The 22375-nt window shown below is 46.9% G+C and overlaps 1 protein-coding gene across 1 annotated transcript; it reads left to right on the top strand.

Annotated features, from left to right (window-relative positions):
* Window positions 1–13803: 13803 nt before the first annotated feature.
* LOC128409157 (protein Bouncer-like) lies at window positions 13804–22370 on the top strand. Its single transcript, XM_053379410.1, has 3 exons — window positions 13804–14646; window positions 18986–19108; window positions 21555–22370. Exons 1-3 carry the CDS (start codon window positions 14595–14597, stop codon window positions 21764–21766), a joined length of 387 nt encoding a protein of 128 aa, XP_053235385.1. The 5' UTR covers window positions 13804–14594; the 3' UTR covers window positions 21767–22370.
* Window positions 22371–22375: the final 5 nt, after the last annotated feature.

Raw genomic sequence — 22375 nt, 5'->3', positions numbered from 1 at the left:
ACCAGCTCAGTCCTGCAAATCCTTCCCCCTTTGTGTTGTCGTTTACAGGCAAACGCATATTTCCTGAGGTAACAGAGAGTTCGAGAAGAGAAGTTGCCGGACTTCAGCTTTCATCACTCCTTGCCTAATGGGGAGGGATGATGGGTTTTGTAGTCAAACAACACCAACACAGAGTTGAGGGGGGAAATCCACTGCAGTTTGCATTTAAAGGCAAACCTACCCAATTCACACTTTCTGAAACAATACAGTGGTACCTCTGGATGCGAACGGGATCCGTTCCAGAGCCCTGTTTGCGTCCTGAGTAGAATGCAACCCACTTCTGCGCATGCGCGTGACGTCATTTTGAGCGTCTGCGCATGCGCAAATGGCGAAACCCAGAAGTAACCCGTTCCGTTACTTCCAGATCGCCACGGAGCGCAACCCAAAATTTGTCAACCTGAAGCATATTTAACCCGAGGTATGACTGTATGTGAACTGAAACACCACCATTTAAAAGGAAAAATATCCGCGCTCCTTTGAATTTTGCAATGCAGTTCTCCAGCCAAGTAACATGTACAAAAACACAAGCGCTAGGGTAAAGGTGCACATATTACTGAAAATAGTGTACCCCAAAATGTGTTCTATATAGGGAAATTTCTCCTTGTGGCTGTTTAAAGGAAATGATAGTACTTCAAATACATGGTTTGGATGGGGTCTTGCTTCAACGCTGGTGACAGGATAGTGCCCTGCACTGTACTTGAGGCAGCTGGCAAGATTGTGGGGTTCAGGAAAGACGCTTTGGCAACAGGTAGAAATGGCAACGGGGGCCTCTGGAAGAACAGCCGGGAGCTGCTGTTGCTACCGCCCATCATCATCTGCTGCCTGAGGCAGTTGCTTCACTGTGCCTAACAGCAGGGCCAGCCCTGACACAGAGACACAGACAAGGGGACAAAAAAACAACAGGAGGCTCTGTGTTTTGAGCTAAGAGGAGAAAGACACCATGTGATCCACGGCAAAAGAAAGATCAGTTGAGAGAGAAAGAGAGAGCACAGGAAGACAACAATATGTGTCGCTGTTCTTTTTCGCCTGCTGCTATTAAAAATCCATACAGAACCTTGTGCATGGCACAGCATGTGGATTTGGGAGGGTCTTTAGTTCCTAGTCCTCATTGCAAAGCACAGAGGGAAGTGTCAGGGCAAAGGCTGAGATTCATGCTCCTCCCAAGCTGTATTCCCCTACTCATCCTCATCTAGATTATCCCCACCTATTTTCCTTTAACAAACTTTTTTGCTGATGGAGGGGGGGACACCCCTGCAGAAACCCAAGCTAGACAAAGGAGATCAGATAGGGTGGATGTTCTGAAACAGGTCCCTCCTTTTTAATTCACGCTTGAGGTCTTAAGTACCGAGACAGAAAAAGATCAGAGTCTCACACAGCTTGGACTTTCAGTTAAAATGCAACGTTGGTCCATATTGTGACTGTAATTCTAGTACGCTTGCAGAGTGAGGTGTTCCTCTATCCCTTATTCTCTGTGGTGGCCCCTCTTAATTACTGGAAGTTAAGCGTGACAACCAACTCAATTTAACAAGAGCAAGTTGGTGTTGAACCTTGTAGGACAGGTGCTGTCAATTAACTGTGCCATTATGGAATAAGTCAGGGTGGAGATCTTATAGCCTGGGGGGCCAAATCTGCTGGATTCCACACACCCCTCGCACAAGGAGGGCTGTGAAGGAACCGATCACGCCTGTTATCAGCCAACCGGAAGGTGTGGATTTTGTTGCCTGTTGCCTGATATGCTTTAAAAGTACAGATCAGGCTGTGTCTTCAAAAGCTCTCCTGTAGCAGAAGAGGTCCTTTTTTAGGTGTGTGTGGGCCCAATTGATTTCCCACCCCTCTGTGCCAATAACTCCTATTAGAAAAAGTTCCCTGCCCCTGCTTTTGTTGGCTGTATCACAGCAGAGATCATTCCGTGTGAAACTTAAGGGTTAAATCTATCGTCATTAAAGTGAGCTAGCCGGGCAGGGTGGACGTGTTATGTAGCAACCAGGCAAAGAAGTATGATCATTCCTGAGGCAGCATGTACCCTGATTGGCTGTGTAGTTCTGAGGGAGTTTTCCCTTTCATAAGTGTATTGTTCTAGCCGAAGGCCATGACAAAATTGTATTAAGCAATGCTTTTGAATTATGGTGCTGGAGGAGACTCTTGAGAGTCCCATGGACTGCAAGAAGATCAAATCTATCCATTCTGAAGGAAATCAGCCCTGAGTGCTCACTGGAAGGACAGATCCTGAAGCTGAGGCTCCAATACTTTGGCCACTTCATGAGAAGAGAAGACTCCCTGGAAAAGACCCTGATGTTGGGAAAGATGGAGGGCACAAGGAGAAGGGGACGACAGAGGACAAGATGGTTGGACAGTGTTCTCGAAGCTACCAGCATGAGTTTGAAAAACTGTGGGAGGCAGTGGAAGACAGAAGTGCCTGGCGTGCTCTGGTCCATGGGGTCACGAAGAGTCGGACATGACTAAACGACTAAACAACAACAACAATTAATAAACTAATAACAAAGCATACATCCATAGTATTAAAAAGTCAGCGAAGACTTTCCTGGGTTCCCAAGCATTAAAACACAGTTTCCCTTATAATAATAATATTATAATAATTTATTATTTGTACCCCGCCCATCTGGCTGGGTTTCCCCAGCCACTCTGGGCGGCTTCCAACAAAGATGAAAAATACACTAAAATGTCACATATTAAAAACTTCCCTGAACATGGCTGCCTTCAGGTGTCTTCTGAATGTCAGGTAGTTGTTTATCGCTTTGACATCTGATGGGAGGGCGTTCCACAGGGCGGGCGCCACTACCGAGAAGGCCCTCTGCCTGGTTCCCTGTAACTTGGCCTCTTGCGGTGAGGGAACCGCCAGAAGGCCCTCGGAGCTGGACCTCAGTTTCCGGGCAGAACGATGGGGGAGGAGACGCTCCTTCAGATATACTGGACCTAGGCCGTTTAGGGCTTTAAAGGTCAGCACCAACACTTGTGCATCTCTGACAGTTCCAATTGCTTTGAATGTTTGTTTGAATGTTTTCCTGCTATGCGCAAAGCCTGAAGTCGGAAAGACAAACCCTCTCTGTTTTTTCCTCCTCAGCTATACACTGTTTTGCTTCTGTTTCCTCCGTAAAGTGTTATCGAGGTTTTGTGTCTGGACTCTGCATTATTTCAGTGACTTTGCTAATAGCCTTAAGTACTGCTTCCAGGCTCCTCTCTTTCCTGTGACAAGAAACCCTGCCGCAGGCCTGCATTTAGTGCCCTGCTAGGGAGCTGTTCAACAGTCATAAACTTGTTTATGGTACCAGTACGCGTGATGCCTGACTCAGTAAGCAGGACAGCACCGTGCTGTATCCCCTTGGGTGCTGCAAGGAACAGTTTATAACATCAGCAGAACTGAAGTGTGCATTTATTTGTTGATTTTCGTAATTTACAGCCCTCCCTCCGTATGGAGACCTCAGAGGCAGGTTTCTCGTAACATCAAACACAAGCAATGGGATTTTAAAATTAGTTAGCGGGGAAAACCACAATAAGTTATGACAAAAGCATTTGCTTAAATCATACTGCAGAACGACACACAAGTTGCGGTGTATTGATTTTTTTTAAAAAAATCATTTTTATTTGATTTTACAAATAGGAAATTATAACAATCCAATTACAATTACAATCCATATGTAGAGATTACTCTGAATCTCGTGAGTTCCCCTCACGCCCTCCATGGGGTCCTATTCTAAACATTCTAAACATTTACAACTGCATATTCTTCCATCTCAATCCATATTGTCCATAGTATTGGTTACCTTTTAACGTATTTTTAATCTTTGTTGTAAGCTGCCCAGAGTGGCTGGGGAAGCCCAGCCAGATGGGCAGGGTACAAATAAATTATTATTATTATTATTATTATTATTATTATTATTATTATTATTATTACCTTACAAGTGGAATTAAAATCCTGCTAATGCTTCCATCTGCTTACAGTGGTTTCCTAGATAACTTACGAATTTCCCCCCTTCTTTCGTAAAGTGTTTGTCCTCTTGGTTCTTGAGTTTTCCAGTCAGCTTTGCCATTTTGGCAAACTTAGCTCGCCATTCCTCTCTGTTAGGGACTTTGTCTTCTTTCCATCTCTGGGACTAGCGTTTATGAGGTAAAAGCTGCAGGATACCAAGTGTCCAAACAGGAGTTGCTCTGGGAAAAGGATGCTTCCAAATCGCTTTCCTCAACAAGAGCTCAAATGCTAAATCAGGGTCAGGGGACCGGATTTTGCTGGGCTACAGACACAATCGTCCCTGGCCATCGTTATTCTGGACTGAATGTTGACTTCCATCTGTCTCAGGAGACTATGGAAGGGCGTGCCTTTGTGAGTGAAGTCAAGCTCTTGGACAGTTGCATTGCCTGCTGTGGCTGTAAGGACTGATGTGGGAGAGACATGTTTTGTGGCAGCTGGGGTAGATGAAGGCGTCCAGTTGTGCTGCTGCAGATGCACCGTGGCGTTTCTTCTCTCTGTGCTCCTCCCAGCAGTCATTCCTCCTCTGGCCGCTGCTGTGGATGCACAACCTGACTGTCTGCCTCCAGGCACTGCAGTCATCTGCAAGGGATTCCCAGATGGCAGGGCTGATGTTGACAGCCTTCACGCCCCGTTTGCAGACGTCTTTGTAACACAGAGTTGGTCTCCCGATGGGCATGGTGCTTGAAGCCAGCTCCTCGTACAACACATCCTTGGGGATCCTGCCATCTTCCATTCTGTGTGCATGACCAAGCCAGTGTAGATGTTGGTTGCTGAGACAGGAGTGCGAACATGCTGGGAATGTCGGCTTGGGAGAGGACATCTTTGTTTGAAACTCTGTTCCTGATGCAACACATCTGGAAGGCATTGAGGCATCACTCCTAGCAGTTGTCTTCTTCTTCTTCTTTGGCAATCACTCGTAGCCGAGTAAGAATTGTCTTCCATAAACATGGTTTTAACAATGAGTCCGTAAGTGACTGTGGAGGCCAATTCTGGATCCACGCGTCCTTCCACAGTGGGGACATTGGTTTCTGGGCAGGAGCTGATCACGGTGTGGATTTGCCAAGCATACCTTCCTCTTAGCACGTTTCTCCCTTGTGTCCTGTGTTCGAGTGTCTTCAAAGCCCATGACACCTTTGGTAAAGGCTGTTCTCCAACTGGAGCACTCGCAGGTCAGAGTTTCCCAGTTGTCAGTGTTCATACTACATTTTTTTAAAAATTGCCTTGAGACAGTCTTTAAACCTCTTTTGTTGACCACCAGCATTATGCTTTCCATTTTTAAGTTCGGAATAGAGTAGTTTCTTTGGAAGACGATCATCAGGCATCCGCACAACATGACCAGTCCATCGAAGTTGATGCTGAAGAATCATTGCTTCAACACTGGTGATCTTTGCTTCTTCTAGTACACTGACATTGGTTTGCCTGTCTTCCCAAGTGATGTGTAAAAATTTTCAGAGACACCGTTGATGGAATCTTTTGAGGAGTGTGAGATGGCGTTTATAAGTGGTCCATGTTTCACAAGCATACAGTAAGGTTGTTAGTACAATAGCTTTGTAAACAAGCATTTTGGTTTCCCTGCGAACGTGCTGGTCCTCAAACACTCTGCACTTCAATCGGGAGAAAGCTGCACTCGCACCATGCTCAAGACACTAGCCTGGTAGACCTTCACCTTGGTATTGGACCTTAGCTTCACAGGGGCCTGGTACCTGAAGCCAGCACATCCTTGGGGATTCTGCTGAGGAGATTTCACCCCTCCCATATCCAAGAATCTGCTGATGTTCTCTGCTGATTCTCCAGAGAGGAGGGGCGATTTCTGCTCTCTACTTATTTCGCTCCAGCCTCACATCAAAGAGAGAGAGAGACTGAGTGTTAGAGAGAGATCGTGTGTATAGATAAGGTTGCTGCTAAGAGCAGCTGCAGACACTCAGTGCAGTTCAGCATTTTCGCTTAGACCTCATTTAGCTCTGTACATAGTTGTGTATTATAGTTGTAGATAGAATAAAAGAAGATATTCTACAGAGCTGCTCTCTGAGTTGTTTATGCTCTGCTATACTCTGCTGTACTCTGCTGTGCGACGACTGTCTTCTTGTTGGAGTGAATCCGGTGCTCACAACTCTTAAGTTGTGAGTCCACAGCACTTTGACCTGTTCCTGTGCAGAAGGTGGTCTCTGAAAGTGCTACCCAGCTCGCCTAACCCAGTCGGGGCTGCAGTGTATGAGTCCAGTTGGTGTCACTGGCTCAAGGGCGATGCTGACATCTGCCATCTTCCATTTTGTGGCCGTGACCACATACAACATTAAAAAAAAAAAAGCATTAGATTAGGGAAAGTACACTTTGCCAAATTGCATGCAAAACCGTGTGTATTAGGAGAAATTCACACTAAAATGCTGGTAGGTTTTTATGAGGACTTTTTTTTAAAGTGCAAATTGGTGCGGAAATGGGAAGAGCTGGTTTGAAAAAAGGGAAACCTTAATTGACACACAAACACACAAACGTATAGTAAGCCATCTCTGCTGAGTGGGGCCTGGGACTTCTGCCCCAGAGTCCTGCCCTGAGAGCACAGCTGATTCAAATATGCTGATGACCACAGCCTTAAGTCATACAGTCTGGGGGGTGGGATGCCATCATCTTTTCCTGCTCAACTGGCTCTTGCTGTTTTCCACAGCAGGGGTCAGACAGCCACTCGCCCGCAGGTCAGATCGTCAGGGAGCCCTGCAGACGCTTTGCTCTCTCTTGAGAAGCATTCGGCTGGATGCTCTTGCTTGAATTATTCAGAACCTTTGGCCCAGGGTGTCCATTTTAGCTGCGCCTCTGTTTATCTGCTTGGGGTTTAATGTCTCTCCCCCCCCCCTCCATATTAGTGCTTTCTGAGCTTCTCGTGGCTGTGATCAAAACAGCTGGAATAATAAAAATTCAAAATGTGTTGGGTTTCTTTTCTTCTTTATTATTGTAACTCACTCTACGTGGGGCTGCCCTTGAGACTGACCCAGAAACTCCAGCGGGTGCAGAATGCCGCGGCGAGACTCCTTACGGGGTCCTCGCTGCGAGATCACATTCACCCGGTGCTATACTGGCTCCCGGTGGAGTACAAGATCAGGTTTAAGGTGCTGGTTTTAAAGCCCTATACGGCCTCGGACCTACGGGACCGCCTCTCCTGGTATGTCCCACGGAGGACTTTACGGTCTTCAAATAAAAACATATTGGAGATCCCAGGCCACAGAGAGGTTAGGCTGGCCTCAACCAGAGCCAGGGCTTTTTCGGCCTTGGCCCCGATCTGGTGGAACGTTCTGTCACAAGAGACTAGGGCCCTGCGGGACTTGACATCTTTCTGCAGGGCCTGCAAGACAGAGCTGTTCCACCAGGCCTTTGGCCAAGGCACAGTCTGACCCCCTCTCTCCTTCTGTAATCCTCACAGAAATCTAGCCCAATGGTTGCCATTAATTTGATTCTGAATTGATTTTAGAATGTATTTCAATTAATTGACTGTGATTTTATGTAAACTGTGCTGTTTTTACTGTTGTTAGCCGCTCTGAGCCCGGCTTTGGCTGGGAAGGGCGGGATATAAATAAAATAAAAATTTATTAATTTATTTATTTATTTATTTATTTATTTATTTATTTATTTATTTATTTAAAGAAAGCAACACAGCAGCAACATAGCACCACAGCTGGATTAAAACATTTGCAGCAGGGAACCTGTGGCCCTCTAGATGTTGTTAGATGATGACTCCTGAGCCATCAGCTGTGCTGGCTGGGTGTGATGGCTTGGGACTCAGGCTCGGACTCGGAACCAGAGGAGTCTCAGTCTGCACCGGATCCTTTGCCTCAGGCATCACCTGAACCAAGCCTGGGGCCTGATCCTGAAGAGTCCCAGTCTGCATAGGTGCCCCTGCAACAAACACCAGCTGGGCCGAGTCAGGGGCCTGAGCCTGCCCTGGCTCCAGATGCGGGGATTACCTCATTGCCTTCAGCTGGGCCATCACTTACAGCTGCTCCACTACCAGTTGGGTCAGGGGAGGCTGAGGCGGCCCCTGGGTCTAGTAACCCACCGACGTCTCCCAAGCTGCAGAGACTCAGGTCTCAGAGAAGGAGAGACCCGAGTACTCGCAAGAGGAGTGCTCGCCTTCGGGCAAAACAAGGAGGTGAGTCGCCGGGGGATCAGGATCGGCTGTTACCCCGACAAAGGCTGTCGGACCCCACACCAGGTTGCGGGAGCAACATTGCTGCATGCCTGAGATCCTGTACCTGTCCTTGCTTGGTATCCTGCCTCATGTCCTGCCTTGGCCCTGTCGGACTGACTCCTAGAGGAACCTCCAGATTCTGGTCCGGTCCTGGACCGCTTTTCATGGGTTACCCCCAGGCCCAGCACACTGGGGCAGGTGGCTGCTGGCAGTCCAGCAACCCCTATAGGTTGAAGAGGCTTTGAGCCATAGAATCATGAACTCACAGAATTGTAGAGTTGAAAGGGACCTTGAGGGTCATCTAGTCCAACCCCCTGCAATGCAGGAATCTCAACTAGATCATGCCTGACAGGTGGCCACCCAACCTCTGCTTAAAAACCTCCAAGGAAGGAGAGTCCACAGCTTTTACTGCCGGAAAGTTCTTCCTGAGGTTTAGTTGGAATCTCCTTTCCTGTAACTTGAAGCCATGGGTTCGAATCCTACCTCCAGAGCAGGAGAAAACAAGATAACAAACTTTTTATAGAAGAATGGAAATGGCTTATTGAATATTTACAGATAAATTGCAAGCACATAAAAACATTGGCAGGATTATTGTAATGATCTGCAGTTTCATAAGGGTATATATTTAAAGTAGATAACTAAATGAGCAAATAAAATGAATTTGGATATGCAGAAGATATTAAAAAAATTAATTCAAGGAACTGCAGAAAGAGGTGGAAGGAAGTCCAACGTTGAAATGTTAAATTGACTGTAAAACTAATAAAATGTACAAACTTGAAAAGTATACAGTAAAAACTTTTTTAAAAAAGAAAGAAAGAAAGAAAACAAGCTTGCTTCCATCTTCCATGTGACACCCTTTAGATAGCTGGAGATGGCTATCATATCTCTTACCAACTCTCCTCTGTTCCAGGCTAAACATACCCAGCTCCTTCAACCACTCCTCATCAGGCCTTGAAGCCTTGAAACTGCTATGTAGCAGGGACTAATTTAGGCTGCGCAAGCTTTGTGCATGCACTGGGCACTGAGCTGAGGCCCTCAGGAGGCTGAGGGAACACCCCACAAGGGAGAGTGTTCGAAAAAGGGTGAGAGGCTGCCGGCTCTGCAGGCAAGGGATGAGAAGACTGGGCTCCTGAGCCCCACAGAGGTGCCGCAGAAAGGATGCCGTCACTCAGGGGAGCTGTGGATTGAAAAAGGTCCAAAACCTTTGCCGCTTCCATTGTTCTGCCTCATGCCAGAGGGCAAAGACCATTTGAGGAGGGCTTCCATAGATGCTCGAGGGTGCATCTAGATCTGCGTAGGAGCAGGCAGTTTTTTAGATACAGTGGTACCTCGGGTTAAGAACTGAATTCGTTCCGGAGGTCCGTTCTTAACCTGAAACTGTTCTTAACCTGAGGTACCACTTTAGCTAATGGGGCATCCCGCTGCCGCCGCACAATTTCTGTTCTCATCCTGAAGCAAAGTTCTTAACCCGAGGTACTATTTCTGGGTTAGCAGAGTCTGTAACCTGAAGCATCTGTAACCTGAAGCATCTGTAACCTGAGGTACAGAGGTATCTGAAGGTGTATCTCCTCCGATCGTGCCCCACTTCATTCTTTGGTGGGCTGTCTTGAAATGTGTAGCTGAACTAGGTGACAGCGCGGAGTCTGCGAAGAAAGCCTGTAGCAAAAGGTTTGCCCAGGCGCCATCTGTTATCAAAGACGCCATTTCAGGAGGGCTTCGGCGGGGGCCAGGAGGTGAATAGCACTTCCGCAGCCCCCCAACCTCATGTTAGACCACCATGTGATGTTTCTGCAGGGCCACGTGTCTTCTCAGCTGGCTGGCTGATTCCATACACTGAGTGCCTGTTGTTATAAACAGTGAAATGGGCCTCTTTCGAGTCGCTAGGCCTGCCAAAGGCATAAATCCTTCACGAGAGAGAGAGAGAGAGAGAGAGAGAGAGAGAGAGAGAGAGAGAGAGAGGCTACGTGATTTGCATTGGTAACATTGCTGGGGTTGTAATGAGATTTTACAAAAGCAACCCAAAGTAGCGGTTCCTTTGGAGAAGGACTGCAAAAAGGTCCTGTGTCCCGGCTTTTCCAGTAGAAAAAGGATCTCAGCAGCAGAGAGGAGCAGCTCCTCGGGTCCTTCTTTCGCAGGCGAGATTCAATCCCCTATTGGCAAATTCAGGACACGTAATTAAAGTGGATTTGTTGCTTTCGTGCAACAAACCCACTCCCCTCCTCCCCAAAGGAAATCTGACTTTTTGCTGCAAAGCAAGAGGTGGGGAAAGGCACCCAAACTGTGGCACAACCGTTTTATTGACTTAGCTTTATTTAAGCGGACATTTCCCCGAGGGGTTTAGCAGTCAATCCCTTTTCCCAGGGAACTCTGGGAATTGTTAGGTCTACGAGGTAAACAGTGTGTGGGGGGCAGAAGTACCCTAACAACTCTCACCCCCCCTTAACAAACTACCCTTCCCAGGATGCTGTGGGGGAAGCTGTGTCTGTTTGAAGTGGTACGATGCTGTTTTCAATGTATAGTGCAGATGGGGACCAATGCTTCTCGCTCGCCTAGAGGGAAAGAAGCAAGGCGTGCGTCGTGTGTAGAAAGAAATCTCTGAAGGTGAGCGGTGGAAATGCAGCCCACACCTGTTGCTCTGCCCACTTGTTAACTCTGGCCCCGCCCACTAATCGCATGTGGCCCGTGGAAAGTTCCGGAAGGGGGCCATCAGACCGATAAAAAATCCGCACCCCTGCTTAAAAAAATTGCTGAGGATTTGGAGACCCTTTGCCTTTTAGCTTAATCCATTCTGAATCCAGAAATTTCGGGTGCTTGGTCAAATGCCCTGGGCTTAGCTAGGGGCAGGGGTGGAAGGGGGACGGAGAATTAACTGCCTCGCTCTTCTGCGTTTGTTCCAGGGGCCGCAATTCTCCCGTTACGGGGTGCCTGCGGCCCCAGCATGATTTGGCTGAGCCAGAGGCTGCTGTTGTTGACGCTCGCTTTCGCTGACGTCTTGCCTGTCTCGCCCCGGAGGCCCGGAGCCAAGTCAATTAGGCCTGTTAATCTCAAATCCCTGGAGCTTTGGATCAGGAGCGCAAGCAGTCATTGAATCTGGCACACGAGCGCCGTGCAGCTGAAGGCCCTCATTTCCAACCTGCCGTAGCGCCTTCCCTATCCAGCTTCAAGGGGTAACGGGATTAAAGGGGCTATTCTTAACCATCGTCTTTCGGCCCCGAGTTCGATTTCTGAAACTTACACACTCTGCGGTTTCCTCTGATGGCAGACAGCTTATCTGGGCCTCATCAGAACCAGGCAGAGCCACACCTACATCTAGTTAGTTTCAGCCTTCGACGACTCAGGAAGCGCTTCTTTTTCACATCGATTTGCCTGCCTTCAAAATGCTTCAGGGTCTTCTGAGGCGTGGGCACCTCCCGGCAGCCTGTTTATTCAGCATCCGTCATAATTTACTTGTGCAGTGGTTATACTACGTAAATCCCTGTGTATACTGTTTTAGACCAGAGCATTTAAAAGACTGGACGCAGGTGGCGCTGTGGGTTAAACCACAGAGCCTAGGACTTGCCTATCAGAAGGTTGGCAGTTCGAATCCCTGCGACGGGGTGAGCTCCCGTTGCTCAGTCCCTGCTCCTGCCAACGTAGCAGTTCAAAAGCAGGTCAAAGTGCAAGTAGATAAATAGGTACCGCTCCGACAGGAAGGTAAACGGCGTTTCCATGCGCTGCTCTGGTTCGCCAGAAGCGGCTTAGTCATGCTGGCCACATGACCCGGAAGCTGTACACCGGCTCCCTCGGCCAATAAAGCGAGATGAGCGCCGCAACCCAGAGTCTGTCACGACTGGACCTAATGGTCAGGGGTCCCTTTACCTTTACCTATTTAAAAGACTGCCTTCTAGTCCAGCCTTTGAGGTGATCAGTACAGCTCAGGACCACAAAACCTCCAAGACCACATCTCCCTATACAAACCATCCTGGACCCTGTGATCATAATCACAGTCCTTTCTTCATGTGCCTTCTCCACATAAGGTCCGGAGGGTGGCGAAAGCAGAGCGGGCCTTTTCTGTGGTGGCTCCCCATTTGTGGAATGCTCTCCCCAGGGAGGCTTTGTCACATACAGTGGTACCTCTGGTTACGAACGCTTCATGTTACGAACGCTTTGGGTTACAAACTCCGCTAACCCGGAAGTAGCTGCTCCTGATTGCAAACTTTGCCCCAGGATGCAAACAGAAATCACACGCCGGAGGCACATGCGCAGCGGGAAACCCCATTAGCTAAAGTGGTACCTCAGGTTAAGAACAGTTTCAGCTTAAGAACGGACCTCCGGAATGAATTAAGTTCGTAACCAGAGGTACCACTGTATCGTTAGGCGCCAGGCAAAAACATACCGCTTCAACCAGGGCTTTGGCTGATTATATACAACAGCTTTTTAAATGTGTTTGTTGGAGAGGGAGTTGTTGTTTTGTTGTTTCTTTTTTAAGTATTTATTTATGCTTTTATCTTGTATATCTTCTGAACCGCCCTGAGATCTTTTGATGAAGGATGGTATGGTATAATAATAAGAAAACAACAGCAACAATTTATTTATTTATTTATTTATTTATTTATTTATTTATTTATACCCCGCCCATCTGGTTGGGTTTCCCTAGCCACTCTGGGCGGCTTCCAGCAAAATATTAAAATACAATAATTCATCAAATATTAAAAGCTTCCCTAAACAAGATTGCCTTCAGATGTCTTCTAAAAGACAGATAGTTGTTTATTTCCTTGGCTTCTGATGGAAGGGTGTTCCATAGGGCGGGCGCCACTACCAAGAAGGCCCTCTGCCTGGTTCCCTGTAACCTCGCTTCTTGCAGTGAGGGAACCGCCAGAAGGCCCTCGGCGCTGGACCTCAGTGTCCGGGTGAACAATGGGGGTGGAGCATCAGTGTTATCAGGTTTCTGTGTTGCCTCCATGAGGACTAGTAACTTGGCTACTCTTTTGCGGGGGGGGGCTTTAAAGGTCAGCAGCAACACTGAATTGTGCCCTCGAAACATACTGGGAAGAAGAAGAAGAGGAAGACGACGTTCTGAGTCCTTCACCTCAGTGTGATACATACTGATGCAAAACAAGCCTTAAGAGGAACAGCTGAAGGAGCTGGGTATATTTAGCCTGGAAAAGAGAAGACTGAGAGGAGATATAATAGCCATCTTCAAATCATCTGAAAGGAATGTCACATGGAAGATGGAGCAAGCTTATTTTCTCTGCTCTGGAGGGTAAGACCCGAATGTCAGGAGTTCAACCTACACTCGAGTAGGACCCTGGCAGAGACACATGCCCAACTGGCATGTTCTCTCCCTCCTGGTCGATGGTTCGGGAGCTTCAAAAGCTTTCTTTTGCCCGAACATCAAAGCAACCGATGGCAACAGACACCGGCACACTTGGGGATCCGCAGAGTTTGCACAACTTGCATGACAGACCTCAGCAACTCATCTTTTTGGCTAATCTAATTTATTTACATATAAACACACACGGAGCACTGCAAAATGGCTCCCTCTCTGTCTAGCATCAGACAGCAAAGAGAAAAAGAACAAAGGACAACAGTCCCACTTCATTGAACACAGTAACACAAACATCCTGTTTCCGTCACTTCCCACTCTGTGGAGTCAAAACATACACCGTCATGTGATAGACAAAAATCCCATGACTGCAATCATGGAGCAGGAATTCTAACACCGAATCAATGGCTTCAAGTTGCAGAAAAGGAGATTCCATACCAAAAAACTTTCTGACAGTGAGAGCTGTTTGACAGTGGAATGGTCTCCCTCGGGAGGCTGTGGAGTCTCCTTCCTTGGAGGTTTTAAAGCAGAGGTTAGACGGCCATCTTGTCATGGATGCTTTAGGATTCTCAGAATTCCTGCATTTCAGGGGGTTGGACTAGATGACCCTTGGTTCCCTTCCAGCTCTTAAAATTCTATGATTCTATTATTCAAGGACCTTCTTGATAGAAACACCCTGGGTGGCTTCAAGAGGATGGCTGAACACTTACTTGTTACTTCTGAGTTATTTACTTCTTCCTACTTATTTGCCAGTGAACACACATAGGATTTCACTTTTAAAATTTTAACAGAAACAAGCTAATTTAAAAAGGGAGCGGGCTGTTTTTCAAGCAGAGTGTTCGCCATTACAAAGGAAACTCTGAGGAAATGGGAGTTTCCAAGGAAGCCTGAAGTTCTTGCCACTGTTTGAAAAGCACTGTCCTCCTCAATTTCTGCCTTTCCAGCCTCTTCTAAGCCCGGATGTTAAATTAACGTTAATCACATGAAGAAGGCTGCTCATTAGCGGGGTGGAAAACTTTAAAAGGGACCCTCTGCCTAGCCCAGTCAGGCAGTGCAAGAGCCAGAGGGACAGGATAAGGCCAAAGATGAAGGTCCTGTTTTTGGTCAGCTGTGCAACCCTCCTTCTCCTTCCATCAGGTAAGTGGAAGTTAAGTGGCAGGCCTCACCCAATCCTATATCCTCTTACTTCTGAGTAGCAGTAGGGGAGGAATTCGACTCCGTTCACATTTAAAGGTGGCTCCACCTTAATCCACACTTCCCAAAACAATTTGTAAACCAAATCAAAGCCACCCCTTAAAATTTGGGCCTTTCTGAATTTTGCAATGCACTTTTCCAGCACAGTAATTTGAGGGCACAAGAAGAAGGGGACAACAGAGGACAAGATGGTTGGACAGTGTTCTTGAAGCTACAAACATGAGTCTGACCAAACTGCGGGAGGCAGTGGAAGACAGGAGTGCCTGGCGTGCTCTGGTTCATGGGGTCACGAAGAGTCGGACATGACTAAACAACAAAACAACAATATGTTCAAAAATGCACATTATCCGGGGGGTGGGGGGATTTGCTTTTAAATGCATATATTTGTGAAAATAGCATGCAAAGATGCATCACGTTAGGAAAAGGGACCCGCGAAAATGTGTACGTTGGGCAAAAAAAATCATACACGTATGCATACATTAGGATAAATTTGTTCTGAGATGCTGATGGGTTTTCATGGAAATCACAAAGCGACATCGAGACCTGGGGAACTTAAAGCCTGGAAGGATGGGAAATAAACTGAAAAGGAGAGGTTTGCCCTTCCCTGATTCCCAGCAAACAAGTGTGGGATTATACTGTGAGCAACTAATTTGGAGCAGAGGACCAGGTAGACCCTGGGATTTTAGGATAGCTGAATGCAAATATAAAGAAAATATTTGGGAATGTATTCCTGACAACATACGGATGGATTGATGTTTCAGGCTGACTGACTTGAAAAAGAATTATTCTCTTTACGCTTGGCTAGCTGATGGCTTTTGTGATGGTTCCCTGATTGCTTCACTGAATGTTCATGTGTTGTGGATTGTATATAATTTCTGTTGTCTACTGGTTTCGCTCTTAGGTTTGCTGTAACCCAGTGTATAAGTGTACATGCACAAGTTGTTAGTGATTCTTTGCCCGGTTGTTTTGTTTTTTTTAAAAAATGGAAAGTCTTGATAAACTGTTCACTTTAAAAAAAACAAAACATTTTATATTATCTTATATTGGTTTAGCTCCTGTGGTGCTAAACAGGCAGACAGGCATAAATGTAGTCAGTAAAGTTTTCCCAGAGCAGAGCTGGAACAGAGTGGAAAATTGGGAAGCCTAGCAAATAGATATATGTGGGGATGAAGAATGCCTATTCAACATTTGGGAACATGGAGGACTGTGATTGAAACTGTGGACCTCCTCAGCCATAAGGCAAAAACAGTGCAAAAATAACAACTCTTTGTACACAATGCCATCAACATACAGGGGCTTTACACTTTAAGAAAGAGGGCAGATCCTTGCCCCAAGGAGCTTACAATCAAGTTGGCACAAGGAAGGCCATAACAGGAGGAAAGGGGCAGAGCCATAGCTCAGAGACAGAAAATCTGCCTTTCATGCAGAAGGCCAGACCCTCCAAGTGACCCGATTTTCTAGGGACAGCCCTGGATTTACAGAAGCCACCCTGGTTTCTGATTTTATCCTGGAATGTCCTGCTTTTCCTTAGGACGGCCTGATTTTCATCAGAGAAATGTTGGAGGATATGGAGTTATGTTGTAGCACCCTGCTTGTGGTTAACGCTTAGCTGGAATGAAATATTCAACGCAGCAATAGAGAAATTAAAATAATAATTTATTTGTCAGACAAATAAATGAGAGACACAGTGGTATATGGTTACCAAAGCTCTGCCCACTCCAGCCCTGATAGCCAGCACTTATATTCCCTCAGCCCAGCCCCCTTGCTCCTCCTTTGGCTGCCTCTGTCCAATCAGCCTGGTTGAAATTCCTATTGGCTGTTTGCTAGAACCAATCATAAAAGATACACCCATTTCCTCTTACCTTTTATGGGAGACAAAGAGCTATATTTCCTACTATCTATAAATGGCAGACAAGTAGCCATATATCTTACATTTACCTCGACCAGGCACCTTAATTATCAGAAAACCTTTGGCCCCTGTTGCCCTATTCCCTGGCAAAACAGATGGCTAATGGTTCTAATTTTATCTTAAACAGAGATCTTGGGTTCACCTTCTCACACACCATCTATGAAAGATCTCCTTCTTTGGAGGTCTTTAAGCAAAGGCTTGACAACCATATGTCAGGAGTGCTCTGATGGTGTTTCCTGCTTGGCAGGGGGTTGGATTCGATGGCCCTTGTGCTCTCTTCCAACTCTTCTATGATTCTATGACTAAGAGGGGGAAGGACTTTGGGAGAAGGAGGGAAGAGCTTGGAGTCCCCACCCAGGACACCCCAAAGTTGAAGGCTGCTAGGCTGTGATCCTTCTGCAATAAGGCTCTTTTCATTGAGTTATCGAAGTAAGATGTTCTGGAATAAAGCAACAGCTGTTCAGCATAATAAGGGAGTTCCTTTACAGCGAGAAGCATCTGGCAGAGCTAGAGGCCTGCTTGCCCACGGGGAAATAATCATATCCTGAGATTAATGGGATTTGGAGGAATATGTTTCCCCCTTGTGGAAGGAAGGAGGACTAACAGCAGCTCTGTTGTGGTAACCCGATTACTGCTGTCATGAATAGTCAAACTATGCTTGTGTTGCCTGCATTTAATTGAATCGTCATAAACTGTGCCACGTGGGTCAGTATCCAAACCCAATATTTGATTCAAGTTGGCACCGCTGAAAAAGTGGGTTCTTATAAATATAGAATGGAATCATAGAATCATAGAGTTGGAAGAGACCACAAGGGCCATCGAGTCCAACCCCCTGCCAAGCAGGAAACACCATCAGAGCACTCCTGACATATGGTTGTCAAGCCTCTGCTTAAAGACCTCCAAAGAAGGAGACTCCACCACACTCCTTGGCAGCAAATTCCACTGTCGAACAGCTCTTACTGTCAGGAAGTTCTTCCTAATGTTTAGGTGGAATCTTCTTTCTTGTAGTTTGGATCCATTGCTCCGTGTCCGCTTCTCTGGAGCAGCAGAAAACAACCTTTCTCCCTCCTCTATGTGACATCCTTTTATATATTTGAACATGGCTATCATATCACCCCTTAACCTCCTCTTCTCCAGGCTAAACATGCCCAGCTCGCTTAGCCGTTCCTCATAAGGCATCGTTTCCAGGCCTTTGACCATTTTGGTTGCCCTCCTCTGGACACGTTCCAGTTTGTCAGTGTCCTTCTTGAACTGTGGCGCCCAGAACTGGACACAGTACTCCAGGTGAGGTCTGACCAGAGCAGAATATCTTTATTAAATTTTCTGTTTTACAATTTAGAATACTCACTTAAACATCCTTAAAATATCAATTTCCCTTCTTCTCTTTCCATGGTTCATTTTGCATATCATAAATCCCTGCATATTTTACAAAAGCTAAACCATTCAGTATTCCATCACTGCATCCATCAAAACTTATTTACACTGTTGGTTTTATCTTAATGCTGCCAACATTTTCGGGTGTACACAATTTCCCCCTGTATATTCAATAAACATTTTCCAGTCTCCTCTAAACGTATGTTCTTCTTGTTCTCTAATTCTTTATGTTAAGTCTGCAAGCAGCGCATATTCCATCAGTTTAAGTTGCCATTCTTTAGTTGGGACCTCACTCATTTTCCATTTTTGGGCTCACAAAACACGGGCCGCAGTAGTAGCATATAACCTTATGCTAACTTTTGCCTGGCTGAGACGGATGGGAGCTGTAGTCCTAGATACATGGAAGCTCAAACTCATGACTCTGACATTAAGAGTCTCATGTTCAACTGACTGAGCTATCCCTGTTTCATTGAATTGTGAAATTGCTTTGTGATACAGTGGTACCTTTAAGAACTTAATTCGTTCCAGAGGTCGGTTCTTAACATGAAACCGTTCTTAACCTGAGATACCACTTTAGCTAATGGGGCCTCCTGCTGCTGCCGCACAATTTCTGTTCTCTTCCTGAGGTAAAGTTCTTAACCTGAGGTACTATTTCTGGGTTAGCGGAGTCTGTAACCTGAAGCATCTGTAACCTGAAGCACCTGTAACACAAGTTACCACTGTACTTCGTAAGAGGCAGTTCATAAATGAAATAAGTTTTTTAGTATTATTGGCTACCATTTTTTCTACGCCTGGAGTATTTGGCCTCTGGATACTGTTAGACTCCAATTCCCATCAGTCCCAGGCAGCTTGGGCAATGGGCAGGAGTGACAAGAGTTGTAGTTCAACATTTGCAGGAGGCAAGATGTTGCTCATCCCTGGTCCGCACCACTGTGCCAATTTAGAGCTCTGATTTTCAGTACTTTGTGCCTTAAGGCCACCTTTGTTCTTTGCCTTCAGGATCCGCCTTGCGATGCTACACCTGCCTGTTTCCTACCATCTCCCCGCTGGACTGCCTGAAGTTCCCCACACCCTGCGGCCCGTCTCAGAGATGCCTCACGTCCGTCATCAGAGGGCACAGAGGTTCTGCTGCCAGATTTCTAGCGATCGCTTTTACCAATAGTTTTGACGTTTTGATCCTGCTTTTGTCAAGGCCAGAGAAAGAAATCCTGGGAACGTGGGAGGAAGAGAGGAGGGAATGTTTTCAGAGATGGACAGGGAGCAGCCCTGAACTTCTGAAGCTACCACTCCCTCTAGAAGCAAACTCAAAATTTTTACTGCTAATAGAAATGGGAGACAAAAACAGGCCCAGTAGGAAACAAAGGGGAAAGCACCCACACACTGGGGGAACCTGGATTTTATTTTGTTTTATTATTTCTTAGATTTATGTACCACCTTTGAAGGAAGTGGTTTGTCCACTGGGCTTGTCCATTATGCTCAGGAGTACAATGGTACCTTGGATCCCGACTGCCTTGGTACTCGGACGTTTTGGCTCCTGAATGACGCAAACCCGGAAGTGAGTGTTCCAGTTTGCAAATGTTCTTTGGAACCCGAACGTCCGACGGGGCTTCCGCGGCTTCCGATTGGTTGCAGGAGCTTCCTGCAGCCAATCAGAAGCCATGCTTTGGTTTTCGAATGTTTTGGAAGTCGGACGGACTTCCGGAACGGATTCCGTTCGACTTCCAAGGTACAACTCTAATGGACTTCTGAGTGTCAGCTAGGAAGAGGAAAAGAGCAGAATGAATGCTGTCCTCCATCCTCTCCCCTATTTGCTTAAAATATTGCAGTGGAGAGTGTGGCCAGCTGGCACCCTGAGCTCAGGTTTCAGGGTGAGGCTACGCTGCCACATTTTATTACAGATCCCACTCCTCTTAGGTTCCAAAGCCAGCTTCTCTGTTGTTTACACTGGAAGCAGATCCAGCCCTTTCTTTTAGTCAAAGCATAGTAACGAGCAAAGGAGGGTTTTCAGTTTTCCAACGTCAGAAAACATAGAACCAAGTCTATCAAACATGACCCAACTTTTCCTGTTTGGGTGTATCTCCCATCAGTGTAGCGGCAAGATTGCTGGGCCAGGGCCTGGGAGTTGAGGGTTCAAATGCCTATTCAGCCAATGAAGCTTGTTGGGGAAACGGGGGCCAGTCGCTCTCTCTCAGCCTCTGCTACCTCACAGGGTTGTTGAGAGGGTGAAATGGGAAAGGGGGAGAACTCTCCACACCACTTTTAACTCTCTGCAGGAAAGGTGGGTTATAAATGCACTAATGTTAATAGGTAAACAGTGTTTCTGTGCGCTCTGGCTTCTGTCACGGTGTCCCGTTGCGCCAGAAGTGGTTCAGTCCTGCAGGCCACATGACCCAGAAAGCTGTCTGTGGACAAACGCCGGCTCCCTCGGCCTGAAAGCGAGATGAGTGCTTCAACCCCATAGTTGCCTTTGACTGGACTTAACCGTCCAGGGGTCCTTTACCTTTACCTTTTTTTACTGTTAATAACAATTCCTGTTTGCAGTTGGTATACTCCTGCTGCTCCAGATGAGGGAAAGCAACACCCAAAGTTATCATGCAGAATGTTCCAGGTTCAAATCCCTGGCAACTCCAAGTTAGGGTTGGGAATGTCCCTGTGTGAATCCCTTGAGAGTCGCTGCCAGTCAGTGTAGACAATATTGAGCAAGGTGGACCAAAGGATCAGACTCGTTATAACTCAGCTTCCTGAGATGGCATCTTCCTTTCCTCACGCAACATGGCCCAGACCATGGACTGCTTGAAAATTGTGGAGATTCCTGGTGGAACACAGAGTACCGTATTCTTCGATCTATAGGACGCACCCGGCCATAGGACGCACCTTGTTTTAGAGGGGAAGAACAAGGAAAAAAAATTCTTCCCCTCTCTGCTCAGCGTCCCTTCAGCGAAGCGGCAGGAGAAAGGAGCCCCTTCCATTTCTCCTCCCGCTTGGCTGAAGGGGTGCTGCGCAGCTCTCCCTCTCTGCTGAAGCCAGGAGAGTCTTGCTCTCCTGGCTTCAGCAAAAGGAACCCGAAGCCTTCGGAGCGCAGCATGAGTTCCCGCTGCGCTCCGGAGGCTTCAGGCGGCTATTCCTGAAGCCTGGAGAGCGAGAGGGGCAGTGCGCACCGACCCCTCTCAGTCTCCAGGCTTCAGCGAAAGCAACGCGTAGCCTCCGGAGCGCAGCGGGAGCGCTCCCTCTGCGCTTCGGAGGCTTCGCGTTGCTATCGCTGAAGCCAAGGAGCCTGCATTCGCTCCATAGGACACACACACATTTCCCCTTAATTTTTGGAGGGGAAAAGTGCGTCCTATAGAGCAAAAAATATGGTACTTTTCCTGCAATTGTAATGTACTGGAGGGTTTTGAATCGTAATTTTATAGACGCCCCCTAGAGCGACTGAAGGAAGCTCACAGGCCACAGTTGGGAAACACCTGATTTCAGACGTTCATTTTTCAAGTCTATGAAAAGGAAGAAATGGGTGCATGTGGGATTGCCCCTGATCTTCTGTTCACCCTCATCCCTGATCTCTTTTCCTCAGGTGCCCTGGAACTGGTTATCTATGAGAAGACCTGTGGGGATTCTTCGATGTGTGGGGCCCACGGCACCCGATCCATGCTGGGAACCAATTTCACCTTTTATTCTTCCTGCTGCGACACTGACCTGTGCAACTCAGCTGCCAGGGGGCCGAGCCTTTTCTGGGGGCAAGCCGCCCTGATCCCTCTGTCAATCATCCTGGTCAACCTCCAATGAGAGCCAACCCCCAAAGCAGCTATGCCCCAGGATGTGAGACGACTCGGGACCAGTCACCTCATACCGCTGCTTTCTCTCGGCCCCCGATAACCAAAATGCTCTGGAAGAAGTCTAAATAACAACTTTCCTGGTTTCACATCGCTTTTTTCATCTCTTTCTTTGGGTTATCTTCTTAACTGCAATTTGTGCACGGAAATTTATTTTAAACCACCCCCCTCCCCATAACGCACGCACAACTTTATCCAGCTATCTGATGCTACAGTTGGCTTTGCATTAAAAAGAAGAGGGGGGAAATTTGGTAGGATGGTAGAAACAGAGGGACACAAGCCTCTCCTCTTTCTTTGCCTTTTCTGTGCTTTCAAAATTCAGAGTGTAAGCTGCTTGGGGCAGAGCCCTGTTTGTTTGCTGAAGCCTTCCTTACCACATGATTTGGACTATAATTCCCATGGGAGTTGAATGATAGAATTGTAGAGTCCAACCCCCTACGAGGGAGGAATCTCAACTAAAGCATCCAAATCTAAACCGCGTTGATGTCGTCGTCCCCTTACAATCAAGTGGTATATAAGCTTTATGGAATAAATAAAATGAATGAAAATAAATGAAATGAAA

This window comes from Podarcis raffonei, chromosome 2 (assembly GCF_027172205.1).
Source record: "Podarcis raffonei isolate rPodRaf1 chromosome 2, rPodRaf1.pri, whole genome shotgun sequence".
Lineage (NCBI taxonomy): Eukaryota > Metazoa > Chordata > Lepidosauria > Squamata > Lacertidae > Podarcis > Podarcis raffonei.
Note: the sequence above shows the minus strand (reverse complement) of the source record. Positions and strands in the feature narration are given on the sequence as shown.

Bases quoted from the DNA above. Each gene is read 5' to 3' on its own strand.
- LOC128409157 (XM_053379410.1), top strand. From the start codon at position 14,595: ATGAAGGTCCTGTTTTTGGTCAGCTGTGCAACCCTCCTTCTCCTTCCA. The intron at 14,647-18,985 runs GTAAGTGGAAGT...CTTTGCCTTCAG, and splicing joins CCTCCTTCTCCTTCCATCAG to GATCCGCCTTGCGATGCTAC. The intron at 19,109-21,554 runs GTTCTGCTGCCA...TCTTTTCCTCAG, and splicing joins CGTCATCAGAGGGCACAGAG to GTGCCCTGGAACTGGTTATC.